This window comes from Neltuma alba, unplaced genomic scaffold (genome assembly GCF_004799145.2).
Source record: "Neltuma alba isolate B1F8T4 unplaced genomic scaffold, ASM479914v2 tig00007765_pilon, whole genome shotgun sequence".
Taxonomy (NCBI): domain Eukaryota; kingdom Viridiplantae; phylum Streptophyta; class Magnoliopsida; order Fabales; family Fabaceae; genus Neltuma; species Neltuma alba.
The window spans coordinates 45,844-69,751 of record NW_021634860.1 but is presented as its reverse complement, the minus strand read 5'-3'; the positions used below and the strand labels follow the sequence as shown (position 1 = coordinate 69,751).

At 32.6% G+C, this 23,908-nt stretch overlaps 2 protein-coding genes across 5 annotated transcripts; both read right to left on the bottom strand.

The window, feature by feature from the left end:
* Nucleotides 1-3,215: 3,215 nt before the first annotated feature.
* LOC114753201 (receptor-like protein 12) lies at nucleotides 3,216-6,752 on the bottom strand. Its single transcript, XM_028941862.1, has 2 exons — nucleotides 6,658-6,752; nucleotides 3,216-3,642 (listed from the first exon to the last, which is right to left on the bottom strand). Exons 1-2 carry the CDS (start codon nucleotides 6,750-6,752, stop codon nucleotides 3,216-3,218), a joined length of 522 nt encoding a protein of 173 aa, XP_028797695.1.
* Nucleotides 6,753-19,625: 12,873 nt separating this feature from the next.
* On the bottom strand, nucleotides 19,626-22,292 carry LOC114753194 (probable E3 ubiquitin-protein ligase RHC1A). 4 transcript variants are annotated; one of them, XM_028941853.1, is made up of 3 exons: nucleotides 22,273-22,292; nucleotides 19,960-20,990; nucleotides 19,626-19,835 (listed from the first exon to the last, which is right to left on the bottom strand). In XM_028941853.1, exons 2-3 carry the CDS (start codon nucleotides 20,919-20,921, stop codon nucleotides 19,808-19,810), a joined length of 990 nt encoding a protein of 329 aa, XP_028797686.1. In that variant the 5' UTR covers nucleotides 20,922-20,990; nucleotides 22,273-22,292; the 3' UTR covers nucleotides 19,626-19,807. The 4 variants fall into 4 exon arrangements, with proteins under 4 accessions (XP_028797686.1, XP_028797689.1, XP_028797685.1 ...); XM_028941856.1 differs by having other exon boundaries at nucleotides 19,960-20,941; nucleotides 22,273-22,290; XM_028941852.1 differs by lacking the exon at nucleotides 22,273-22,292 and adding an exon at nucleotides 22,143-22,186.
* Nucleotides 22,293-23,908: the final 1,616 nt, after the last annotated feature.

The following is a 23,908-nucleotide window of genomic DNA, read 5'->3' as shown; positions in this document are numbered from 1 at the left end:
GTACTGATAAGAGTGTGTCTACAAACCTTATTAGCATGTGTCCAAATATCTTTCTGGGCTTGATCAGCATCTAGGGCTGGTTCAGACTGAGCAAGAGCAACAGCTACTTCATGCATGTCAATTAAGGACAGAATAAACTTGCTCCTACCACCACTTGAAGTTCCTTCCATCAAATGTCTTTATTTTTGAAGTGTCAAGAAATAGCCTAAGAATAGGAACCGCTGTGGGAAAAACAGTGACTGGGGTAGCATCATTGTCACTCTGACCAACAGTGTTGTGAGGTTGTTCCATTGATGTAACTAGCTCTTAAGATTGTTGGCGGTAGCACCTCTAGAAAATGATTAGTTCGAGTCACGTCCTATGAGCGCTTTCCTTAAAAGCTATTCCGTGACCATCGACAGATGAGGAAGTGGCACTCCCCAGGATTAAAAGGACTCCTCTTGCAAGAACAAGGTGAATAGAATAGCAGAAGAAGAAAAATAAACCTAGCAAGGCAACGGAAATTATAAAGGAATGAGAGGCATAAAAGCTCAAGTGTGGGATTCCTAAACCTCATGTAGGCTCTGCCTTATATAGGCCACAGACTCAAGAGATGTTGGGCCCTGACTTAATCATGTTAATTGTGATTAAAAACTCAATTACAAATGTTGCGGCAATAAATCTAAGCAACATATACATTTTGAGTGTTAACGGTAATTAACCTGTACGTTATTGATGGAGTGTGAAAAACCAAACGGTAAGCTTTCAAAATTCAAATGTAATAAAATCATAGTTCTTAGATCAGCTTAAATCAAAATTCAAATTGCTGAATTTTCATTGCATTTGCTACTAGTGGCTCATGGTCATACACGTGAGGTCTTCCTTCCCCCCAAGCCCATTCACTGGTTTAAGATCACAAGCTACTATTTATGGACTTGTGCTTTCATTCCCTTGAGCAATGTGGGACTTGTTCTTTTTTACACACACAATTTCCAACAGAAGTTGTGTTCGCTCGACTTAATTTTGCAAAGTTTCGATGTATTTGATATCATTTGACCAAGCATGTGTTTCTCTCCCCCTACATATATCTTTAACCTGTTTTTATATGCTTTACCTTTCAATATGTGAATTAATCACGCGGGCTGCTTGCTAACTCCACCAGCATAGATCCTAGGCCTATGAAGCAAAACGCGCGTTTAGTTTCAGGTTAAAAAGTCATCAAAATTGAACTATGGTTTCGGTGGTTTCTAACGTGAAACAAAACACACATTACCAAGCTCCAAATTAAGCTGCTTCGTTAGACTTGACCATGAGTTTGTAATTAGTAAGGTCCGGCAAGCTTAATTTAATTTGCGGCTTAATTAATAGAGTAAAAGAGAAATGAGATTAGTAGAATGAAAAGAAGACGCGATAAGAGCGAGAAGTATAATCCTTAAATGAAAAGTCAATGTGGCATTGAATATATCTATAAAAAGAGCATTAGACGTGAATAAAAAGTTGTCTTAATCTTACATTTAAGCTTTAGAGATATATATGATCATATATTTTGACGGTGACTTGTAATGCCCCTTTGGAACCTCTTTTGCTTCAGTTTTGAGGCTCACTCAGTGGGCGGCCGGGGGTTGGTGGCTTTTTCTCGGTGGTGGATCTCTGCATTGAAAGCAAGCCTCTAAAAACATGGTGGATTATCATTGTGAGTTGTACGCGAAGCACATGGTGGATTATTGAGGATATAAGATGGCGGAGGTGGCCGTTGGTAGGAGGATCCTTGATGCTCCGCCGCGTCAGCGAGAGAGATTGGGATTGGGATCATATGAAACTGAACAGCAATGAAGAGCACAGCTAACAACTTGGCAAGCGTCTTACTTCCTAGGGCTCTCATCTTGACTATTGGTGTATAGCGCAGATGTGAGTGGCCTTTTATAAATTAATGTCGCAATTCCAATGTCGTCACTGCTGATGTCGTTATATTGATACTTTTCTTAGTTTAAAGAATTAGTTTCAATGCTCATCACAATGATAAATACTATAATACTCATCGAATCTCAACTATTCAAATTTGATATAAAGAGGTTTAATTTTTCATACTTTTGTTTTTTAAAAAATATTTTTAATAGGTAGATAATTCAAAATAAATATAATCTTTTAATGACAAGTTTTTTTAAAAAATAATTTTTATTTAAAAATTATTAGTTAAAAATTTAAATGCAGACCATTAAAATTGTACTTGAATTGGTGTAGATTTTACTGTAGCGTTTCATAATATTTATCACTGCGATGAGCACCGAAACTGGTTCTCTTAAGTTTTACTATCAATTAGGTGGTTGTTATCAGTCCTTTCATTCATCAAGGCTGAACTCGATGGACAATTTTCAACTTGGATGGGAGGCTTCTTCGCGCTTTCACATTTTGAATCCTCCAAGTGTTCATATTTGTCCAGTTATTACAAACTTTGGATTATATCTGGAAAATTCACGCGGTAGGAAGAATATGTACCTCCAATTCTTGTCGGCCTATGTATTCTCACCCAGGCAAATCATTTTGTCTTTAGGGCATGTCTGGAACCCATCAATCATCAATGAAATGGGGGGAAAACTATGGGAGGATTTTAATAAGGTTCCAGTGAAGGAACATATTTATTAAAAAACAAAAAAAGTCACATAACAACCGAGTAGCTTGTAGTAACAAGTTTTGGAGCAGAAACTAACAAGTTTCATCTTTTCACTTATTATCTTTCATTTTTGAGGCCTCAAGCAATTCTCCCAGAAACTTTTTATTGTCTCTAAAGTCTCGTATGACTTATGTCTATAATGAAAGGGAAAGTACAACAACGGTAGGATAATTATTCGTAATTAATAGAGAATTTGTAACATGTCTTTAAAATTACCCTTAGAATTTAATGTGTAAAGATAAACATATCATAATAAATAAGGCTATTAAGGAAAAAAATAATTCATATATGAGACAAGATGGGATTGGATTTTCTCTATTTAGTATCAAATCAAATGAAGTTTTTAAATAGACTTTATATTTAAGATCCCCGGGAGGACATTTTTATGAAAGGGGACAAACTGCCCTTTCCATAAACCTTATACTCTATTCTAAAAGAATCTAACAATTTCTAGATAACACAATTTTTCATGGCCGTCTTTGGCGTCGTATTGGTTTCATTTTCATTTAAGATTTCTCATCAGCTTGTTAAAACATCAAAAGGCACTTAGGTGTTATTTCTTTTTTTAAAAAACGCGGTTCACAGGAGGCCGTAAAATTTTAAGATGTTGAAGCCTACCAATATCAAAGGAAATAGATCCTTGGAGGGAATTAGAATTCAAATCCAAGGTCTCCAACTTTGACAAATTGGATATACTTGCAGGAATGATGCCTCCGAAACTATTATTGCCAAGAATCAAGTGTTGAAGCCTAAATAAGCTTCCAATCCGAGTTGGGATTTCTCCACTGAATGCATTATAACTCAAGTTCAGAATTTCTAACCTGTGCGGCTGAAGCAACTCTTTTGGCATCTTACCACACAAGTTGTTGCTGTTGAGGTCAAGTTTTACTAAGAACGACAAATTGCCAATCTGTGAGGGTAAGTTTCCATTAAGACCCATCTTTGCAAGACTCAGTATTCTCACTCTCTTATGCTCAGAATCGCATGTAACCCTGGGCAAATCATGAAGAAGATAAAGCAGAAATGAAAGATAAGATTTCCCATGTCTGTAGAAGGCATATGGCTTGTTACTAGACTTAAGACCCAGAAGGACATTAATGCTTCGAATAAATACTATACTGAGAGTGATGGTTGCCGGGTAATTAATTGTATACCTCAGAAAGATTTTATAACAAAGAAAAAACATATGCGAAATATTCAAAGCTTGATTTAGGCAATCAACAGAAATATGAAGAAAAGTTTATTACAAAAAAAAAAAAAGGATGGCAGTTGTGGGTCGCATCCATGGTGGAAATTTCTGTGTCCGCTTAACATTATTAGTCAATTAAAACGAAAGATTGGACATAAATTAAATGGGATGCTGGTAAAAAAAAAAAAAGAGGGATGGTGAGGTCCTGCAATAATGCAATAATATTTTTTTTTTTTTATATTACAGAGGCAAGTTAAAACTTGAGCTACTAACTACTGCGGTCCGCCATGACCATATTTGGCTGCGCGGAATCTAATCCTAGTTGATTCAAACAACCAGTAGGCGGATTTGTCCACACACAATATTCCTCCATCAAATTGTGGGCCATTCGTGCCAGGAAGTCGGCACATCTGATTGTTTCCCTGGATGCATGTCTTATCTTTACGTCCCAGTCTGAATGCAATAATATTTTGAAAATGGATTTCGCTACTAAATTAATACTACCCCGATCCTTAATATAAGACCTTATTTGACTTTTATTTTAGTCCTAAATATAATACCCCAATACACTTTGTCTCTCATATTTATGCATTTTTTTCAATATAATCCTTCTAATAATAATAGTTTTAGCCAATACACTTGATTAGTATGGATATTTTAGGAAAGACAACACCTATTTATTACAAATAGCTAACTTAACTTCTTTCCTTAATCTCCTGAAATTAGTCAACTAGCTCTTATAAATAGGACTGGAGATAGTATTTAATATAGACTATTCAAATGTATTCATAATGCGTTCAGCCACTTTCTTTGACTCTTTAAATGAGGAGATTTTCAAAAATCTCTTACAATCCATTGATGGGCCCCAAGAGATTGAATTTTTTTTTTTAAGAATTCGAACATGTTTGGAGCTCATCTGATTATGACAACTAATATTTGCGAAATTCTGTGAATGAAGGTAGATGTGTTTACATCTTGAAGATCAAAAAGAATGGTTTTACATCTTTTCATATTTCATTCAAGTGGAAAATATCACGTTAACTAGAGCCCACCTATGTCCTTCCCATCTCCCTACTTGCACCCATAAACTTCAAAGTCAGGAAAGATCAAATCGCCAAGAGAAAAACATATAAAAACAGTTGGGGTTAATTAATTAATTAATGTATATTAATTTTAAATGATATATAAATATAAAATAAATCTATTCTAGAGTTAGCCTGGATATATAAATATATGCTACGAGGAAATTTAGGAAATTTCAAACGGCATTAGAGACTATTAGAGAAAGACACATTAGACCTTAGCCCTTGTATAAATGCCTGCATGTATGTATACGAATGGAGGAGCGAAGGGGTTTTAGCTTGTCTGTGAGATCCAGAATTTACTCAACAGACAATGGGAGATTGAAGCTTGCCACAAATATAAAGTTACTCAACAGACAGGGTGGCCAAAAACTCTCTTGTTAAAGTTTTAGAATCTTTTAGTTCTAATATATATACACACGCACACACTACCTTCGGTACTTAATATAAAACTCAATTGACTAATTTTATTTTTAAAAAAAGTTATTGAATTATTTTAAACTATATATATTTATCATTTTTTCCTAAATTGAACTAATTTACCTGACTCATAAATTGATATATAATCTAATGATCTACATAAGTATTTTAGAGATATAATATAACATATGCTATAATTAAGTAATTTGGTAATTTTGTTAATCTTTTTAAATTAGTCAACTGATTTTATATTAAGGATCAGAGGTAGTATATGTTTTGATATGATACAATGGTACCATCATTCCCTTTTTTTATACTAGTTATATTTTTTCCAAGATTGTCGATATCTAAAATTAGAATGCAATTTTCATTTTCAACATGTCAAGATACAATTCATGATGTTAAATATAATAAATTTTTTATTTGATTTTATTTTAACTGACTTAACCTATATTTTGTTTGGATAATGTGGTTGGGGATATTTTATAATACCGATCAGGAATTATGTAACATCTCAAATTTTAAGTCTAAAAATTCAATAATAAACTTAAATTAGGTAGGTTACTGAGCTTGGTTAAGCATAAGTCCAAAAACAATATCATTAATAGATAGAATGATCTCTAAGAACTAAAATCACATATTTAAATTTTTTGGGGGCAAAAGTATAAAACAAATAAAGTGTTAGATAATAATGATAAAAATAAATCTAGGGCTTGGGAAGAAAGAAAGAAGTAGATAAGGATCAAAGAAACTTGAGGAATAAGGGAAAAAATAATGAAGGGGATAAAGTTAAAGTAATTGTAATTTGTAAATATATGCATGTGATTTAGGTAAGTTTCTAATTGTCTTGGGAAGGAAGAATTGAAAAGGATAAGAAGAAATTAATGAAGCCATATGGGATCAATATCATATGGATAAGAGGAAGGCTGGAACAATCAATAATTATATAAGTCCCAGTCTCTATATTTGGGAAGGTAAATATGCATGTGATTCCTATATCTTGTTTTAATTAAGTATTGGTATTTCAAAATGAGATTTTAACATTTGTCACAACTTACACTTTCTCATGAACAATACTGCAAAAGATTGACTCTGAAAAATAGATTGATACATGACAGGGAAGGGAAAGGGGAAAGGAGAGAAAGAGGAGGGGAAGAGAAAAATTGGAGGTGGGATAGAAAGCAAGAAGGGGGAAACGAGGTGAATAAAGGAAGAGAAGAACTAGAGGGAAAAATTCAATAATCTATTTATTTAACTCATCGAACATGCAACGTGTTGAGATCTGCACACACTCCCTTCTCTGTCTTCCCCATAACCTTCCTCCCCAGAAAGTATCTGAGGTTTGGTTTTCCAACTGAGGAAGCTGCTGTTTTGGTTTTCCTTGCTTTGTTCCTTTCCTATCAAACACCATCTTATCTTTATGCTAATTTTTTTTAACTTTTTCAGGTCAAGTCGACGCACCCCTTTTCCGTGGAAAAGTCGCCCAGTTATCTTGAGTCTTTGGACTAAGAATAGTTCATAAAGTTTCTCAAAAGATTCAATTATGATTTAATTTTTAAGTCGGAGTAAAACTGGTGTAATTTTATTTTAACAAAACTATCAATAATTATTGATGCTATGTTCGCTTAACATAATTTTGCAGAGTTTCAATGTTTGTGATATCATCTCACCAAGCATGTGTTTCTCTCCCCCTATCTCATTCTTTGCCTTTCCATATGTGAACTAATCACTCGGCTGCTTGCTAACTCTACTAGCATAGATCCTGGGCCTATGAAGCAAAACGCGTGTTTAGTTTCAGGTTAAAAAATCATCAAAAATGAACTATGGTTTTGGTGGTTTCTAACGTGAAACCAAACACACATTACCAACCTCCAAATTAAGTTACTTCGTTAGACTTGACCATGGGTTTGTAATTAGTAAGGTCCGGCAAGGTTAATTTAATTTGTGGCTTACTTAATAGAGGGAAAGAGAAATGAGATTAGTAGAATGAAAAGAAGACGCTATAAGAGGGAAAGGTATAATTATTAAAAGAAAAGACAATGTGGCATTGAAAGTCTAAAACAAGCACGCGTAATAGTTGATATATCTATAAAAAGAGCATTAAACGTGAATAAAAAGTAGGCTCAATCTTACATATAAGCTTTCTTATATAATCATATATTTTGACGGTGACTTGTGATGCCCATTTGGAACCTCTTTTACTTCAGTTTTGAGTTTCACTCAGGGCGGGGCTTGGTGGCTTTCTTTTCGGTGGTGGTTTAAATTTGTATGGCCTTTGAGGTCATGCCTCTTTCGTGGAGGTGGATCTCGGCATTGAATGCAGGCACTATTAGTACATGGCGGATTAGGATTGTGAGTTGCACGCCTAGCACATGGTAAATGATTAAGGATATAAGATGGCAGAGGTGGCCGGTGGTAGGAGGATCCTTGATGCTCTGCCGCGTCGGCGAGAGAGATTGGGATTGGGATCATATGAAACTGAACAGCAATGAAGAGCACAGCTAACAACTTGGCAAGCGTCTTCCTTCCTAGGGCTCTCATCTTGACTATTGGTGTATAGCGCAGATGCGAGTGGCCTTTTATAAATTAATGTCGCAATTCCAATGTCGTCACTGCTGATGTTATTATATTGATACTTTTCTAAGTTTAAGGAATTAGTTTAACTGCGTTTTTTAAAAAAATATTTTTAATAGGTAGATAATTCAAAATAAATATAATCTCTTAACTGCGTTTTTTAAAAAAAATTAAAAATTATTGGTTAAAAATTTTAAATCTAGACTATTAAAATTGTACTTGAATTGGTGTAGATTTCACTGTAGCGTATTATAATGCTTATCACTGTGATAAATACCGAAACTAGTTCCCTTGAGTTTTACCATCAATTAGGTGGTTGTTGTCAGTCCTTTCATTCATCAAGGGTGAACTCAGTGGACAATTTTCAACTTGGATGGGAAGTTTCCTCGCATTTTCACATTTTGAATCCTCCAAGTGTTCATATTTGTCCAAGTAATTACAAACTTTGGATTACAAGACCTCAATATCTGGAAAATTCATGTGGTAGGAAGAATATGTCCCTCCAATTCTTTTCGGCCTATGTATATTCTCACTCAGGCAGGTCATTTTGTCTTTAGGACAATTCTGGAACCCATCAATCATCAATGAAATGGGGGAAAACTATGAGAATTGCAGTAAGGCCCCAATGAGGGAACATATTAATTAAATAAAAAATGGTCACATAACAACTGAGTAGCTTGTAGTAACAAGTTGTGGAGCAGAAAATAACAAGTTTCAATTGTTTACTTATTATTAAAACTTTTTAGTAATTATCTTTCATTTTTGAGGCCTCAAGTAATTCTCCCAGAAACTTTTTATTGTCTCTAAAGTCTCCTATGACTTATGTCTATAATGAAAGGGAAAGTACAACAACGGTAGGATGATTATTTAAAATTAATAGAGAATTTGTAACCTGTATTTAAAATTACCCTTAGAATTTAATGCGTAAAGATAAACATATCATAATAAATAGGGGTATTATGAAAAAGAAAAGTAATTCATATATGAGACAAGATGGAATTGGATTTTGTCTATTTAGTATCAAATCAAATGAAGTTTTTAAATAGACTTTATATTTAAGATCGCTGTGAGGACATTTTTATGAAAGGGGACAAACTGCCCTTTCTATAAACCTTATACTCTGTCGTAAAAGAATCTAACAATTTCTAGATAACACATTTTTTCATGGCTGTCTTTGGTGTCGTATTGGTTTCATTTTCATTTAAGATATCTCATCAGCTTGTTAAAACATCAAAAGGCACTTTGTAACATCTTAAATTCTACTCTAAGAATTTAAATATTCAAAAATTGAAAAAAAGGGGTTCAAAATGTTATTTTTTCTGTTTTACTAGGGTCTTTAACTTCAGTTTACCCCGAGTGTTTTCTTTTTACCTTATCCCCGTCATTTTCCTCCTTCTCCTTCTCTCTCTCCGCGTTACTTTGTTTGCTCACAGCGTCGCTCTCTCTCCCTTCTCTTTTCATCATTACAGATCATTTTGGTAAGTAAAACTACTTCTAATTACAAAATTCTCTTCATGAAAGTTGTTCTACTTAGTCAGATCTATCTAATGATAGTAATTTTATGTTACCTAGAGAAAATGTTTGGTATAGAATTTGGAGCAAGTATTTAGTTTTAATGAGTGTTAACCATAGTATTATAGATCTGTTATAATAGATCATTTCTATCGATTTAGATTTATCCATTTATTGATTTTAGTATTTAAAAATTAATTTTTAATTAAAAAAATATTATTTATGAGATATATCATATTTGTACCGATTAAAATTAAGTTAAATAATTTATTTGGGTTGTTTGACATATTATTGAGATTTTAATCAATTTAGTTTTATTTATTGGGTGACTGGAGGTTTTAAAATAATTATTGTAGTCAAAGTTTATTATTCATGAAAAAATATATATGCCATTAAAATTTTGATTAGATCATTTATATATATAAATATTTGAGACACTATTGAATTTTTGATAGTTCGGTTTTGAGGTTTAAATTTCAAATGAGATTTTTAGAATTTAGAATATAGGAATTTCATATTTAGAAATCTTGAAAAATTCTTTTTATTAAAGTAAATAAGTTGGTGGATGTAAATAAATAATTTGGCTTGTTAGAAAATTATCAGTTAGTTCTAAAGTACTTAATTTTGGGTTATAAGAGTTGTGAGAATTTAGAATGAAAATTAAATTAAATTAGGAATTTAACTAATATATAAGCTCGATTAATTAATTAATTAATTAGTTTATATTAATATGTGGTTATATTAATTGTGTAAATTAATTATTGGTTGAGCAAAGGATTGACCTCGTGATAATCCTTCTATTACTTTGACGAGAGATAACCACTTTCCACTTGTTATATGTACTAATATGTTGTTTGTGAGTATTTTCTTATTTTTGAATAATATTTGTTATTGGGAATTTGAGTAGATATATTATATCTTTTGAGCTATGAAAATTGTCTTGTGGGATTTTTAGAATTGTGATTGAGAAGTTTGGAAAAGATATATGATTTATATCTTATGGATTATACTGAGAAAAAATTAAGACATTTTAATGATATTGTGAATCATTGGTTGTTATTTGGATTTTAGATTGAGCGCTATCCTACCACGTGGCAAGGCCGCTATTGGTGCACATTGGTTGGCTTCTTCCTTCTTCCCCCATAGCGAGGGATAAGCCTTTGTGGCTTCTTATTCGTCCCTCAAAGTGAGGGATAGGCCTATATGTCTGATTGATCCCCCATAGTGAGGGATAGACTTATGTGGCTTGTGTGTTGGCCCCCATAGTGAGGGTTTAGATGATTAAAATTATATTTCTATGGACATATCTATGTTTCTTAAGAATTAATAACTATCCCACTTGACACCTCACGAGCACGTGTTGGTATGTATGATGAGTTGGAAAGTTGGTTACTGAGGCATTTGTCTCACCTGTGGTTTAACATTTTCAGGTGATAGTTCAGGTGATGATCTGTCAGGGAAGGCCTCAGAGGCTTAGTGTGCTATCACAGCTTGTATAGCCTCCCTTCGTTTGTTTTATGTGCTAATTTATTATATATTGCCACATAGGGCTCATTTATTTTGATGTTGTGAACTAATACATTTGATTACTGCTAATTGATGAGAGGGCTATTAGAAAGCTAGAGGTCTCTAAGGCTTTGTACGTGACATTCGTTTGAAAGTATGAGTTTTGTTTGGGCTAAGGGTTGAATGATATTTCTGGACTTTGGAAGTCTAAGGCCCAAGTTAAGTATCGACATGTTCGTAATAAGTTTATTTCTTTTAACCATGATAGTGATTTTAAAATTTTAAGGTTTCTTCTTTTCTATCATGGTTAATCTTTTGAATAAATTGAAAATTTTGATCTAAATGGGTTTTAAAAGAACAGTCATCACACACTTAGGTGCTATTAACATGACTAACCAAGAAAAGAAAAAATAAAAAAGTAATGTGTGGATCTTAATTATTATATATACTCTAGCAAAAGGGATCCTTAATACAAGAACTAGTTGACTAATTTGAGTAGATTAAGAAACTTTATTGAGTTAGTTACTTGTAATAAATAGGTGTTATCTTTTCTAAAATGACACTGCTAATTATGAGTATTACCTTGAACTACCGCTTGATGAAACATTTAATATGTGCAACTACTACAAAGATTATATTGGAAAAAATGGATAAATATGAAAAACAAAGTGGATTGGAGTTTTATATTTGAGATCAAATTGAAAGTTAAACTAACTCTTATATTAAAGACTGAGATAGTACTTTTTTTTAGAACTATTCATATTCAAAGTCAAGTGCAGTTTTCTTTTTCAGTTTTTCAATATTTATTTTATGATTTTAAATATGGTAGATTTGAAAATTCCGTTCATTTTCAAACGAAGGTAATGATTTAACCAGTATTTCAATAAGGTGGTTAGATGTGCTTTTCATTGATTAATATTGATATTTTAAATAATAAATAATAAGATTTTAACATACATTTTCTCGTGGATAATACTGAAAGGAATTGATTTTGTTACAAGACTGTCAATAGAATGTGTGGGAGATACTCTAATTTGATGATACAGGGAATCCTTTTAGTAAAAATTGCAAGGTTTTTCTAACGAAGGACAATACATTCACAAGAAGTTATGACATGGCGCATCATGAAGCCTTGTCAGTAGTAGAGAAAACTAGCTTATTTAGATTCATGATTAATAAGCATGTTGATCTCTCCTCACATACTTATCTTGTATTTCATAAATTATAATTGAAAAACTACTTATAACTTACTTATAAGTCATTCAAAACAAAGCCTAAAGTGATTAAGAAATGAATGATATGATATGAATGAAAAGATACAACAAAATTACATTACAGTGCCGAGATATATATTATTATTAATTCAAAATATAAAATTTACAGTACCATTTATAAATACATAACAATGAACCTTGTTTTGGGCTTCGAGTAAAATACGCAGGAAAATATATACAGTTATAAGTAATATAAATAATTCTGTAAACTTTATTATGAATGAGTGTTTTTATTTCTTAATTTGAATTTAAAATACACCTGTGCGCTCGTGTAGGAAAATATGGAGTCATACATTCAAATAAATAAGAGCTTGATGAGGGAAGTTATACCATTTTTAATATAAGAGCCAGTTGGAATTTAGATTTAGTTCTAAATATAAGACCTTATTTATTTTGTTTTTCAAATTTATAATTCATTTTCTAAAGTATTTTCATTGATTACGCACGTTCAAGGGCTTCCGTCCAAGGGGAGCCATAATTAAAAATGATGCTTTAAGAAAATCAACTCATATTGTTACAAATAATTGATTAAGAACTAATATTCTGAATCTATTCAAATTAATAGAAATAGATGGAGGTATAATTCCTGAAAGCTTGTTCACCAAAAGGCATAAAATTTTGAGATGTTGAAGGCTTCCAATATCAAACTTTGTTCTTATATGTAAGTAGATGTTATCCTTGTATATTAAGAAATGTATTAAATTGATAAAAATCTCTAAATTTGCCCCAGTCAAAAAAACGTATTAAAATAAATATGTCATACATTTTATCTTACCTATTTTTATTATTGTATTCCATATAGCTAAAACTAAAAAAGATCATTAATTACCCATGACTTGCCACTATGTTCATATTTATAAGTCACTTGTAGGGTAGTTAATGACTTTTTTTTTATTTTATCTATGCTGACTTAATGCATTTCTTGGATTTACGGGTTTGAAATATAAGTGACTTATAAATAAAAATAGAGTGGTATATTTAGGAAGAAACTTTTCTCCTTGATTTATATATAAAAACAGAGTGATATATAGATCTTTAATGAAAGACAAGGTTTCCCATGTGGGCAGGCATATACTCCCCCTTGTCATATTTATAAGTTTTAAATTTAAAAATGAATGTGGTCCATTTTGTAAGTTTCAATTTGGTGTTTGTTTTAACATTTAATGTAATTTTTTCAATTTTGCTGCTAATTATTTATTTTCTCTCATTGAAATAATTTCTCTTATCACATTTCCCCACATATCCTCTTTCATCCTTTTTCTCATTTATTTAAAGGATATATTTGAAAATATAAATATTTTTCTAACCTATCTATTGCTTTTAACTAATTTTAACTACTTATTTATTATCCATGATCTAGTTATTTGGATCTTATAAAAAACGGAAGGGTTGCTATATATGGCTTGCTAGGTCCCAAAGTAAAATGCTCAAATTTTTAATGACGGTATTAATTATTAACCTGAGAAAGGTTTTATAACCAAGAAAATATACCAATCCAGTCCTTATTATTTTTTACTTATAGAGAGAAATTTTGATCTTCTTTATTTGTTATTTGTACACTCTTCAATGCTTCATTTGCAATTATGCTTTCATTAATTACAATAAAGGTAGAGAGAGAGAGGAAATAAGTGAGAAAAAATATACTAATATTTAATTCCCTCCTTAATAAGGGTAAAAATAAAAAATTTCGTCTATTTAATACGTGAAAAACTCCTACAAGTAACAAATAATAAAAGTTATAGTGGTATTTGCGAAATATTCAAAGCCTGATTTAGGCAATTAATAAATAAAAAGATGAGTACTTGATTGGAAAAAACAAAAGGGAGAATTAGAATAAAGGACCTGTAGAGAAAATATTTAGTAAAAAAATCATAAAAATTAGAATTATTTTAAAGGACCACACATTAAAATATAATTTTAGAAAGACTCAATTGCTTGTAACTAATCCTTCTATATTTTCTCTCTCAATTATTTGATAGTTAGTGAGTTTTCTCTTTCTCATTGGTTTACACCCCACTTCACATAGAATTAGAAAACCCTCGGAACTCACCGATAATGATAAAGGCTCCTACGCATTTTGTTATAAACTCTTACCATCTACTAGTGATTGCTTTGTGATCTATTTGACGCCAGTTTGATCATTTTACCGACCATTAATATTGTCTCGGCCTGTCAAGAAATAAGCAATAAGAATTAGTTTCCCCTTGTGTCTCTACAATTGCAAGTCATGTGTATAATTGTAATTAATTTTATAGTCTGACCTTAGGATCTTTACATGTTCTGTAGACATTGATTAATATATAAGTTTTGGAAATCAGTAGGCGGTGGATAATTTGGTAGTCTGCAACGTTGCACTTCGGATCATAGTGACAAATGGTTCTAAATGTTACCTTTTGAACAATAATTTATAAATAATTCTGAATGTCCTATTAATTTTCTTCGAGTGCATAAGCCATCGAATGAAAACAAGAGCAAAAGAATTGCTGAGAGAAATAAGGAAAGGGACAAGGGTAATTTGGTATTTAAAATCTATATTTTTAACATTTGGTCCTTTAAAATAATTCTACTTTTTGTGATCCTTTTTACTGAATATGTTTTTCTACAGATCTTCTGTTCTAATTCTCCCAAAACAAAAGGGCAGTTGTGAGTCGCATCAATCGTTGGAAATTTCTGCGTCCATTGAAACTTTGGGAATTTCTATGGTATTTCAGTAAGGAGGCTGGATGTGCTTTTAGTTTATTTCTTTTCGTTCATAATACTGCAAGGGATTGACTTTGAACAGTACCAGTAGATCTTTATAAATGAATCCATGGCGGTTTGACTGTGCACATTGGAGCTTACCAAGTCAGCAACTACCTCAAACGATTTATAGGAGAAGACAGAAGAGATGACGGGGGTCAATGTAAAATTAGGACAAAAACTAGTACGCGCACAAGGTCTGATTTTTTTTTTTTAATTAGAGAGCCAAGCCTTAACAATCTGAGGTTACATGGAGTGTGGGATTGAACTTATAATCTTTCACTTACAATGAATTTTTCATACCATTATTGATGTGAATTAGGTCTATTGAAAGGGGTTAATCCCCACAAAATGATAAATTAAAGTTTGAATTTTTGTCGAGAGATGTACTCATATTTAATACTGAATAGTGTCTTGAAAATAATTACCTCTAATAAAAAAGATTGCTGTACTTATTTAAAAAAAAAAAAAAAAAAGCTTTCAGGCCATTACAAGGTCATTGGTAGTCAGGCTTGAATGGGAATAAACCAACACATTAGAGATACAAGACTGCCACCAATGTCCTTGTAACCTAAATAATGCCTAATGGCAAGTAAGTTTCTGACGGTTGCGAGTTTGTAGGACGCGTGGGATGTGCTTCAGTTTGATGATACATGTACGACATGGCGCGTTTGTCCGTAGCAAAAGTTAGAACTCGCAATGTGGTCCTGCCACTCCGTTAAAAATTGCGAGTTAAGATTAGTTAAAACTCAACTACCTAATGAACAAACATTTTTATCTCGCACCACCAAAAGTCTCCAATTGTATGAGCTAACCTACGTTTTTTTTAATTTTTTTATTTTATTAATTATCATAATTATGTTATTATGTTATATCCCATATAAAAAATTAAAAAAAAGAGTCTATATCATTTATTTGGCAGTTTTAATCAAGTATTTCAAAGAAAAGCAAATTTTCAATTTTTTTAATATTATATAAAAAAAATCAAAAAATATTTTATTTAAAAAAATAATTATTGATAGGTTAACATGCCAACTCAACAATCCGCCAAGACGTGTTAGGGTTGGTTAAAAGTTAACCGGCCTACAAGTGGGTTTTCTCGACCTGTACCCTAAACCCTAACTCACAGCTTACAGATTGACTTGAATGATACAGAAAAATTATATTTCCAGGATATATCCAAATATATATATATATATATATATATAGATATATAGATGATAGATATAGCTCAAGGCGCTGGCCATTACAAGTCAATTTGAGGTGCTTGCTTGACACTATTTGCACAATCGAGGAGTTATCCAGACCCTTTTCAAAAGAACAAGCATCATCAGCCCTAATCTGTACGCATGGATATATGTGTGTGTGTGTGTACGTATTGCATATTTGGATAAAACGTCAAGCTAGGGTTGGAAATGAAACAAATTGGTTTGACAATCAGGAAAGATAGATAGAAAAATTAAAAATATAAATAAGCAATATATGATTATCAATTAAAAAATATAAAATTTGCAGTACTATTTATAAATACATAACAATGAACCTTATTTTAGTCTCCGAGTAAAATACACAGGAAAATATATACAAAAAATTCTTAAAAAAATGACCGTTGAATTTTAAAATTTCAAATCAATACTAGTTATAACACTTGTAAAAAAAATGACTACACTCGAAAAACAAATGACAATATATTTTTGTAATAATTCCTGATTTGGAATTTTAAAATTCAACGGTCTTTTTTTGGGGATTTTCCCAAATATATACACACACACCTAGTTATAAATAATCATAAATAATTCTGTAAACTTCATTATAAATGTGTGTTTTTTTACGTCATTTCTTTGGGGGAAAAAATACATTTTTCTGTTAAATAAGAGTTTTTCTATAATATATAAATCTGTGTTTTTGCATGTTAAGAACATTTGTTGCAAAATTTATTACTCCTCCGGTCCTTAATATAAGACCCATTTAGCTAATTTGATTAGATTAAGGAAGTTAGGTAAGTTAGTTAATTATAAGAGATATGACACGTTTTTCCTAAAATACCATAATCATATTTCTTAATACCTCATCTTTCTCTTCTACTTGATTATGGTTGAAAGGGTATCCATAGGGGTAATTTAGAGATAATTGATAAATATGAGAAATGGGTCTTATATTTAGGACCAAAACCAACTCACCAATTGGGTCCTATATTAAGGACCGGAGGAGTACTTTACGATAGCGTGCCGGCCTTGGAAATGCTAGCTCGTAGCCATGGCTCTGGCGTCACTTCCTTCTCCCGAAGGAGGCAATTAGTTGGCCTGCCCGTTACAAAGAGCCATGGGTCTTCAGTGAAGGCTTCAGGTTCAATGTTTAGCTGTTTTTAATGTATAAAAATATATCAGACCCTTCCGTGTATCTGATTTTCCCAATGGGTATAAAGATGCACTAAACTGAGTCTAGATTTCTTCTTTCTTTTTTTCCATTACATAGAAGAAGTTTGGGTGAATTGGGTCATAAAAATTCACCAGACCCAAGACATGTTGTCAGGCTTAAAGAACACATACAAATCACAAATCACCTACTAATAAATTTCCAGTAACCTTGATCCAAAAGAGAATAAATTATATTATCCTGATAATTTTACCTCATTTCATTTTTTTTTCCCGAAAAAATTATGCTATGAAAGTCATTGTTTATTTATAAAATTATTTTCTTGATATTTCTATATCCGTTCATATTCTCAAGATCAACTGAGAGATCAGGAAGATTTCCTGCAGGAATATTTTGGCCACCTCACGCCCAAAAATCCTCCTTCATGCCAAACACACGCCTAAGCACAGTGTGTGACAATTTCTCAAGCGCACAGCAATAGCATCAAATTTCTGAGACACTAATCATAATGATAAACCAACCGTCTCAGTGAATTATTAGTATCTTTAAAAGCAATTAAGAAAGGCCTCATTTGTGGTTTTGTAGTTCTAATTATAAGACCTCATTAGAGGTAGTGCATAATTAGTTGATATCTGAAACTCTGAATATTATTTGGAGTTTCTCAAGCCGTGGAGTGTAACACCGCCGCAACATGAAAAATGGAAGTTGGAATAAGAATGGTAGCCTCAGGTGTTGCATGAATTAATACCAAAGCCAATCACGTCAAGTTTTATTTTGGATATATCATCCTTTGTACTACTTGCCCAGTTCTCACTTCAGATTCCAATTGAAGTAGTTGTTTCTTCTTGTCACCAAGAGATGCTAACCAGTCCTTACCAAACCCAAAAGATTCCAATTTAACACATAGATCGTCATGTTTCTTCCATTATTATTGCGTTTAATTTGCTGGTTGAAAAACTCTTAAACATGTCAGCTAAGGTTTTGTACCGATCCCTCTGTCCCTTTGTGTAAAGCCGTTTTGAAATTCATGGATGCCAATAAGTTGGTCTGTCTTGTTTTTGTCTTTTTCCTTGTTGCCTATCCAACCCGTAATCATTTAGTTGGGGTTGGCAACAAAAGAAAAACACAAAAATCATTCTAGAATTTCAAAAAGGGTTTTAAAAAGAGCAACTGTATACCCCTCAAAATTAGGTCTTGTAGAAAGAGACCAGAGTTTTTTTTTTTTAACAGAAAAAATGTGAATCTTTATAGAAATGCTCTAAATTAGTTGAGCCTGGATTTTTGTAATACAAAGACAAGAATGTTGGTTTTATCAGTTTCTCGGACCACAAGAATTTGGGCTGTGTCGCCATGCAAGAAGCTTGAAAGTTGCAATTTGATCCTTCTTCTTTTTTGTTGCTATTTTTCATGTGACGAAGGCCCTAAAGCCCAAAATTATGCATCACCCCATGCTACCCAATCCCCATCAACTATTTTACCCCTCATTTCATCCTTTTTCTTATAATCATTAATTATTCATAATTGATACTGATATTCACTCAAAAAGATCATGGATATTGATGGTATAAAACTCCTATTTGAATTTAGCTGTAACATTTGAAACAAAAAAATATAAATTATTAAATAATAGAAAACAAAATCTATTTTTCTCTTTCAATACTTAGACGGTGTTTGGATAAAATCAAAACCATAATTTTAAAAGTGCTTTTACAGTATACAAAATAAATATATGAATGAATTTATTTCAATTTGTAAATAAATACTTCCGAGAAGCACTTCTTATGATGCCCAAACACCCCTTTAGTCTCTTCATGTCATTAAAAATATTTCTTCTACTCACCACTTGGCTTTCTAGTTTTTACCACTCTTCTTACCTTTCTTGACCAAAAACATATTGCCACACGTCTGCCGTACGTTTTTTTCCAACAGTTTTGCATTTTCGTTTCCAATAACCTTGATCCAAAAGAGAATAAATAACATTTATCCTGATAATCTTTTTTGAAAAAAAAGCGTGATATGAAAGTCATCGTTCATTTATAAAATTATTTTCTTGCTACTTCTATATATCTATTAATATTCTCAAGATCAACGGAGAGATCAGGAAGATTTCCTACAGGAAAGTTTTGGCCACCTCATTCCCAAAAATTTCCTTCATGCCAAACACATACCTAAGCACACTGACAGAATTTCTCAAGCACAATGCAACTGCATCAAATTTCTGAAACACCAATCAGAATGATAAACCAATCATCTCAGCAAATTATTTGTGTCCTTAAAAGCAATTAAGAAAGGCCTCAAATTCCTGCAAAGTAAATTTCCAGTGCTTTACTCAGCCCAGCATCATGGTTAATTTGAAATGGACCAGCAATCCCACACTCAAATGGCCAATATAGGCAATCATTACAACAACCAAATTGCATAATAGCAGGTGAAAGCTGCAGATTCATTCAACTCACCGAGCATCAATACATGTACAATGTGATGTTCACGGGCTTCCATCCACCACCACCTCCCTTGCATATATTTGAAATTTTGAATTACAATCTTCCAAGATTTCTTTTCCCCATCTCATTTAATTTACAAAAGCATTATTAGGAAGTAACTAATACCAACAAAGGAGAGGAAAAGAAGATTTACTCATCAAAGTGCCATCGGCCATGGTTCGTTCCATTATTCTGGTCACGACTATTTGAAGAGTTGCTTCCTCTAGTCTCAGCATATTGATTACTGCTTGAGCTAGAAGAACGGAATGGCCACAAAAATGAAAACGGACTCCGCCTTCCTTGGTTCTGTTGGCTATGCTCTCTCTCCCTAAGGTTATCATTGTTGGTGCTTTCTGCATTACTTCCTCCCACATTACGACTAGCATGAGGACTAACTTGTCCATGTGGTGGTAACTCAACACGGCAAACAGGGCATGAGTTATGTTGAACCAACCAAGGGACAATACAGTCAGAATGATAAACATGGCTACATGGCATCGCCCTTGCCTCAGAACCAAGTTCAAATTTGTCTTGACAAACCGGACAGTGAGAGTCAGAACGAAGATGAGCCTGTGTGATTGTTATTGTAGGCATTGCATCAATTGAAGAACGCGAGGCTGGGGGTGGACCGTGCCGATCATTCATAGTGAGTTGTTCAATAAGTTCTTCCAGCCCAGGCCCCATAAAGTAGTCACTAACATCAACACGCCTAGGACCGCCTCTAGGGATGCCATTAGTCAAAGTGAATCCAGGAACCTGGCCATGAAATATCAAGTAAGGACCAGAACTAATAACACCCCAGCTCTGATCAGGACCCATGGCAGCTATAGATCGCCTTCTCACATCGAAGTTTGGGTTTCGTCCAGCCATTCTGTGCCTCATGATGTTATCAACTGAATCTAGAAAACTTGTTTCTGGAAATCTCCTCCCCATAACAGCATGAATAGCACCAAAGATATCGGGTACTTGATGAAAATCTTCCAGATGTTCTGTTCTTTGCACCTCACGAAGTTCTATCACAAAGCCTCCATCACAATGAGGGCATGTGAAATCTCTCCCTTCAAGTATGATTGGCCGTCTGCACTCATAACACCAATGTGTTGCTTCACTTGACATCTTTTCTCTTTCACCAGCTTCTAAAAATTAAAATTTGCTCCTAAATGTTACTCATCCAAAATTTGGCTTCTGAAATCCCAATATATCCAAAATTAAGCTTTGTCAATAAACATCAATCACAGAAAAAAGAACAGAAGAAGCAACATGCCGATTGGCTCTGCCAGTGACTTATTCCAATCACACCAATTTCCTAAAGTTGATACGCATATATTTACAAAATAGCGTTCTGACCCTTAAAAACTTATTTTTCAAATAGTAGATTCCATAAGAATTAACTCTTGTAAGGCCCAAAATAAAACAGTTCAGAAGATAAATGTAAGGAAGTGTCTAAACCGATTGCACGCAAATGACAACATAATAATGTAAAATCCATAACAAGAAATAGTGTGATTCATTCCTCAGACTTCAAGAAAACGTCTCTAGTTACTACATAAACAAACTAGCTACTAAATCTCAAACGGAAGAACAAAGAATGGGAAAATGAATGATATGCCATCTACATCTCCTACCACCTAATTTCCAACCGACTGAACAGTGACTGTCAACACCTGATCTACAGGCAACAGGTAAAATATGCCTCTGATCGCTGGACACCATAAACATATTGAGAACAAGTGAAATACATCTCATTCTTCAACTATTACTGAAGCAGTTACATAAGATGCTCGATATCATATCTGATATCTTCCCACAAAAATCACAATTACTCCCCCCCCCCCCCAATGAGCGCCATAAAGAGAAGCTCCAGTCCCTGATTATGGTAGATTAAATATTCCGTACATATTCTCTCAGAAAACTCAATGAAAATATATTTTCCTTCAATGGGAATATAAGTCTGAAAAACAAAATTACAAACCAAGAGATCAAAGGGCTTCAAGCCTTCAATGACAGAAATAACTTCTATGCTCAGTCATCACCAAGAATGCAGCAAGAGCAATTTTGTCCAACAATTAATCGAAAAAAAGCATAAAATAACCCTAACTGAAAATTTTAAGAGAAAAGCCCAGCCAGAACGAAACATCATCACCACCATAGCACAAAACTCTCAAATTAGGGAATTGTAAAACCCAAAAACAAATTAACCGAAACCCGTTTACTCTAAGGACCAGACGAACTTCATACTTACACGGAATCTATAGAGGGAGAAACAGCAAAACAGAAAAATGGAAAATAAAACCCATCAAAAGCGTGAATTTTTCAGTATCAATCGGATAAACTTACCAAAGGATTTGGGGAGGAAAATGAAAGACGAGAAATCTAAACACAGAATAGGATTCGAGGCATAGAAATGGGAAATCCCAAGCCCCGAATGAAGAAGGGGAGAGAGAAAGTAAAGAGTGCAGAAGGAGACCTGGTCGTTCCAATCACTAATCAGCAAAGAGTTGTCCAAGGAAAAAATTTTGCGCGTTAGAATTATATACTCTTAAAATTTTTCCCAATTCTGTAAATTAAAAAAGTTATTAAAAGAAATCCGGAAAATGGATGAAGCGGCAAGCGCGTCCTTTGTAAATTGGAATTTCCACTTTCCAAGGTAATTTATAAGCGTCAGTCGCTGCGCTGCTGCAGCGAAGTTGCCTCTTGAATTGTCCCAAAGTTTGTCGCAAAAAAATAAATAAATAAATTATATAAAATCTCATTAAATTTTACTTTAGATTTATTTACTTTTTATTTGCAAATGACTTAAAATTTAAAACATCTAAAACCATATGATTACCAAAAAAAAAAAAAACATGTTTAATTATATAGCTTTGCAAAGTTCAGCATGAACCCTTTTCATTTTATGCACGGAAATCATTTTCTTTTTGTTTTTGGTCAAAAGGAAATCATTTAGTTGGCCCAATAAAAAAAAGTAAGTAACAAATCATTTGTCTTAAATGAATTTTTAATTTTTAGTGTATAAAAAAGTAATTTTTGGCTTAGAATAATTATTAATCCTTATTTATAACTGAGAGAATTTTTAACTCGCAAAGTCCAAGATCACCAAACTAGTTAAATTTCATTTAGGGAACAAGGCCTTTTTATAATATCTATTAACTATTAGCTTTTTATACCGTTATTTAATTAAGAGTAACATTTAGTGATACAACAACAACTTTTGCTTTTAAAAATACTTTTTATTTTAACTCATATTTATTAAATTATCTTAAAATCAGAATAGTTTTCAATACAAACATTTGATCACCATGTAATCTCTCCAGTGCAATGATTAAAAATAACATATCAAGGAAGTTTTTCATCCAAGGCATTACTACTGTTTTATTTCTCAGATTTATAATTTCTTTTTAAAATCTTCCCATTAATTGTGCATATTAAAAAAAAATTCATCATTTCACCAAAAAAAAAAAGGTTTTTCATCAAGAGAGTAGTCTAATACAAATGATTGAAAACGACAATTCAAAAAAATTAATGCACATTTTTTATAAACTACTAATTTAATTAATTTTTCAGAATTTTTATAAATTAATTATCCAACTCCTGCATTTTAGATTAGAAAGAGTTTATTGTTTTTCCATTCTACCTAACTACCATGAGATCATATTGTTTCCTTCCCTGTGATGAAACCAAGCAAGATTTTTCTGGGAAAATTCAGGATCATCAAGGACTACCCTGAAGTTCCTTTGCCGTCCTATAACCAAACAAGAGCAAGTCAAGGTCAACTGACATATGATGTTTAAGTCAATCAACTATGGTAAAGACACCAATTTCAAATACAATAATAAAAGAATTTCATCCTCATTATCATCACAGTTTCTTCTGAAAAACATTTTTTTAAAAGTTTGGTGGTGACAATAACATGCAATCAAATTTAAGTCTACGTAGAATATTTCATGTCAAGGATAAATAATTATTTGGGCGTGGCTAACAATTCATTGAAATGTCGTTTGTGCCCCCAAAAAAAAAAAATAATCCTAGGAAATTGAACATAAAAGAAAGAGATAAATAAAATTATAATATGTATGGGTAGTTGGATCGATTTTTTTTAATAT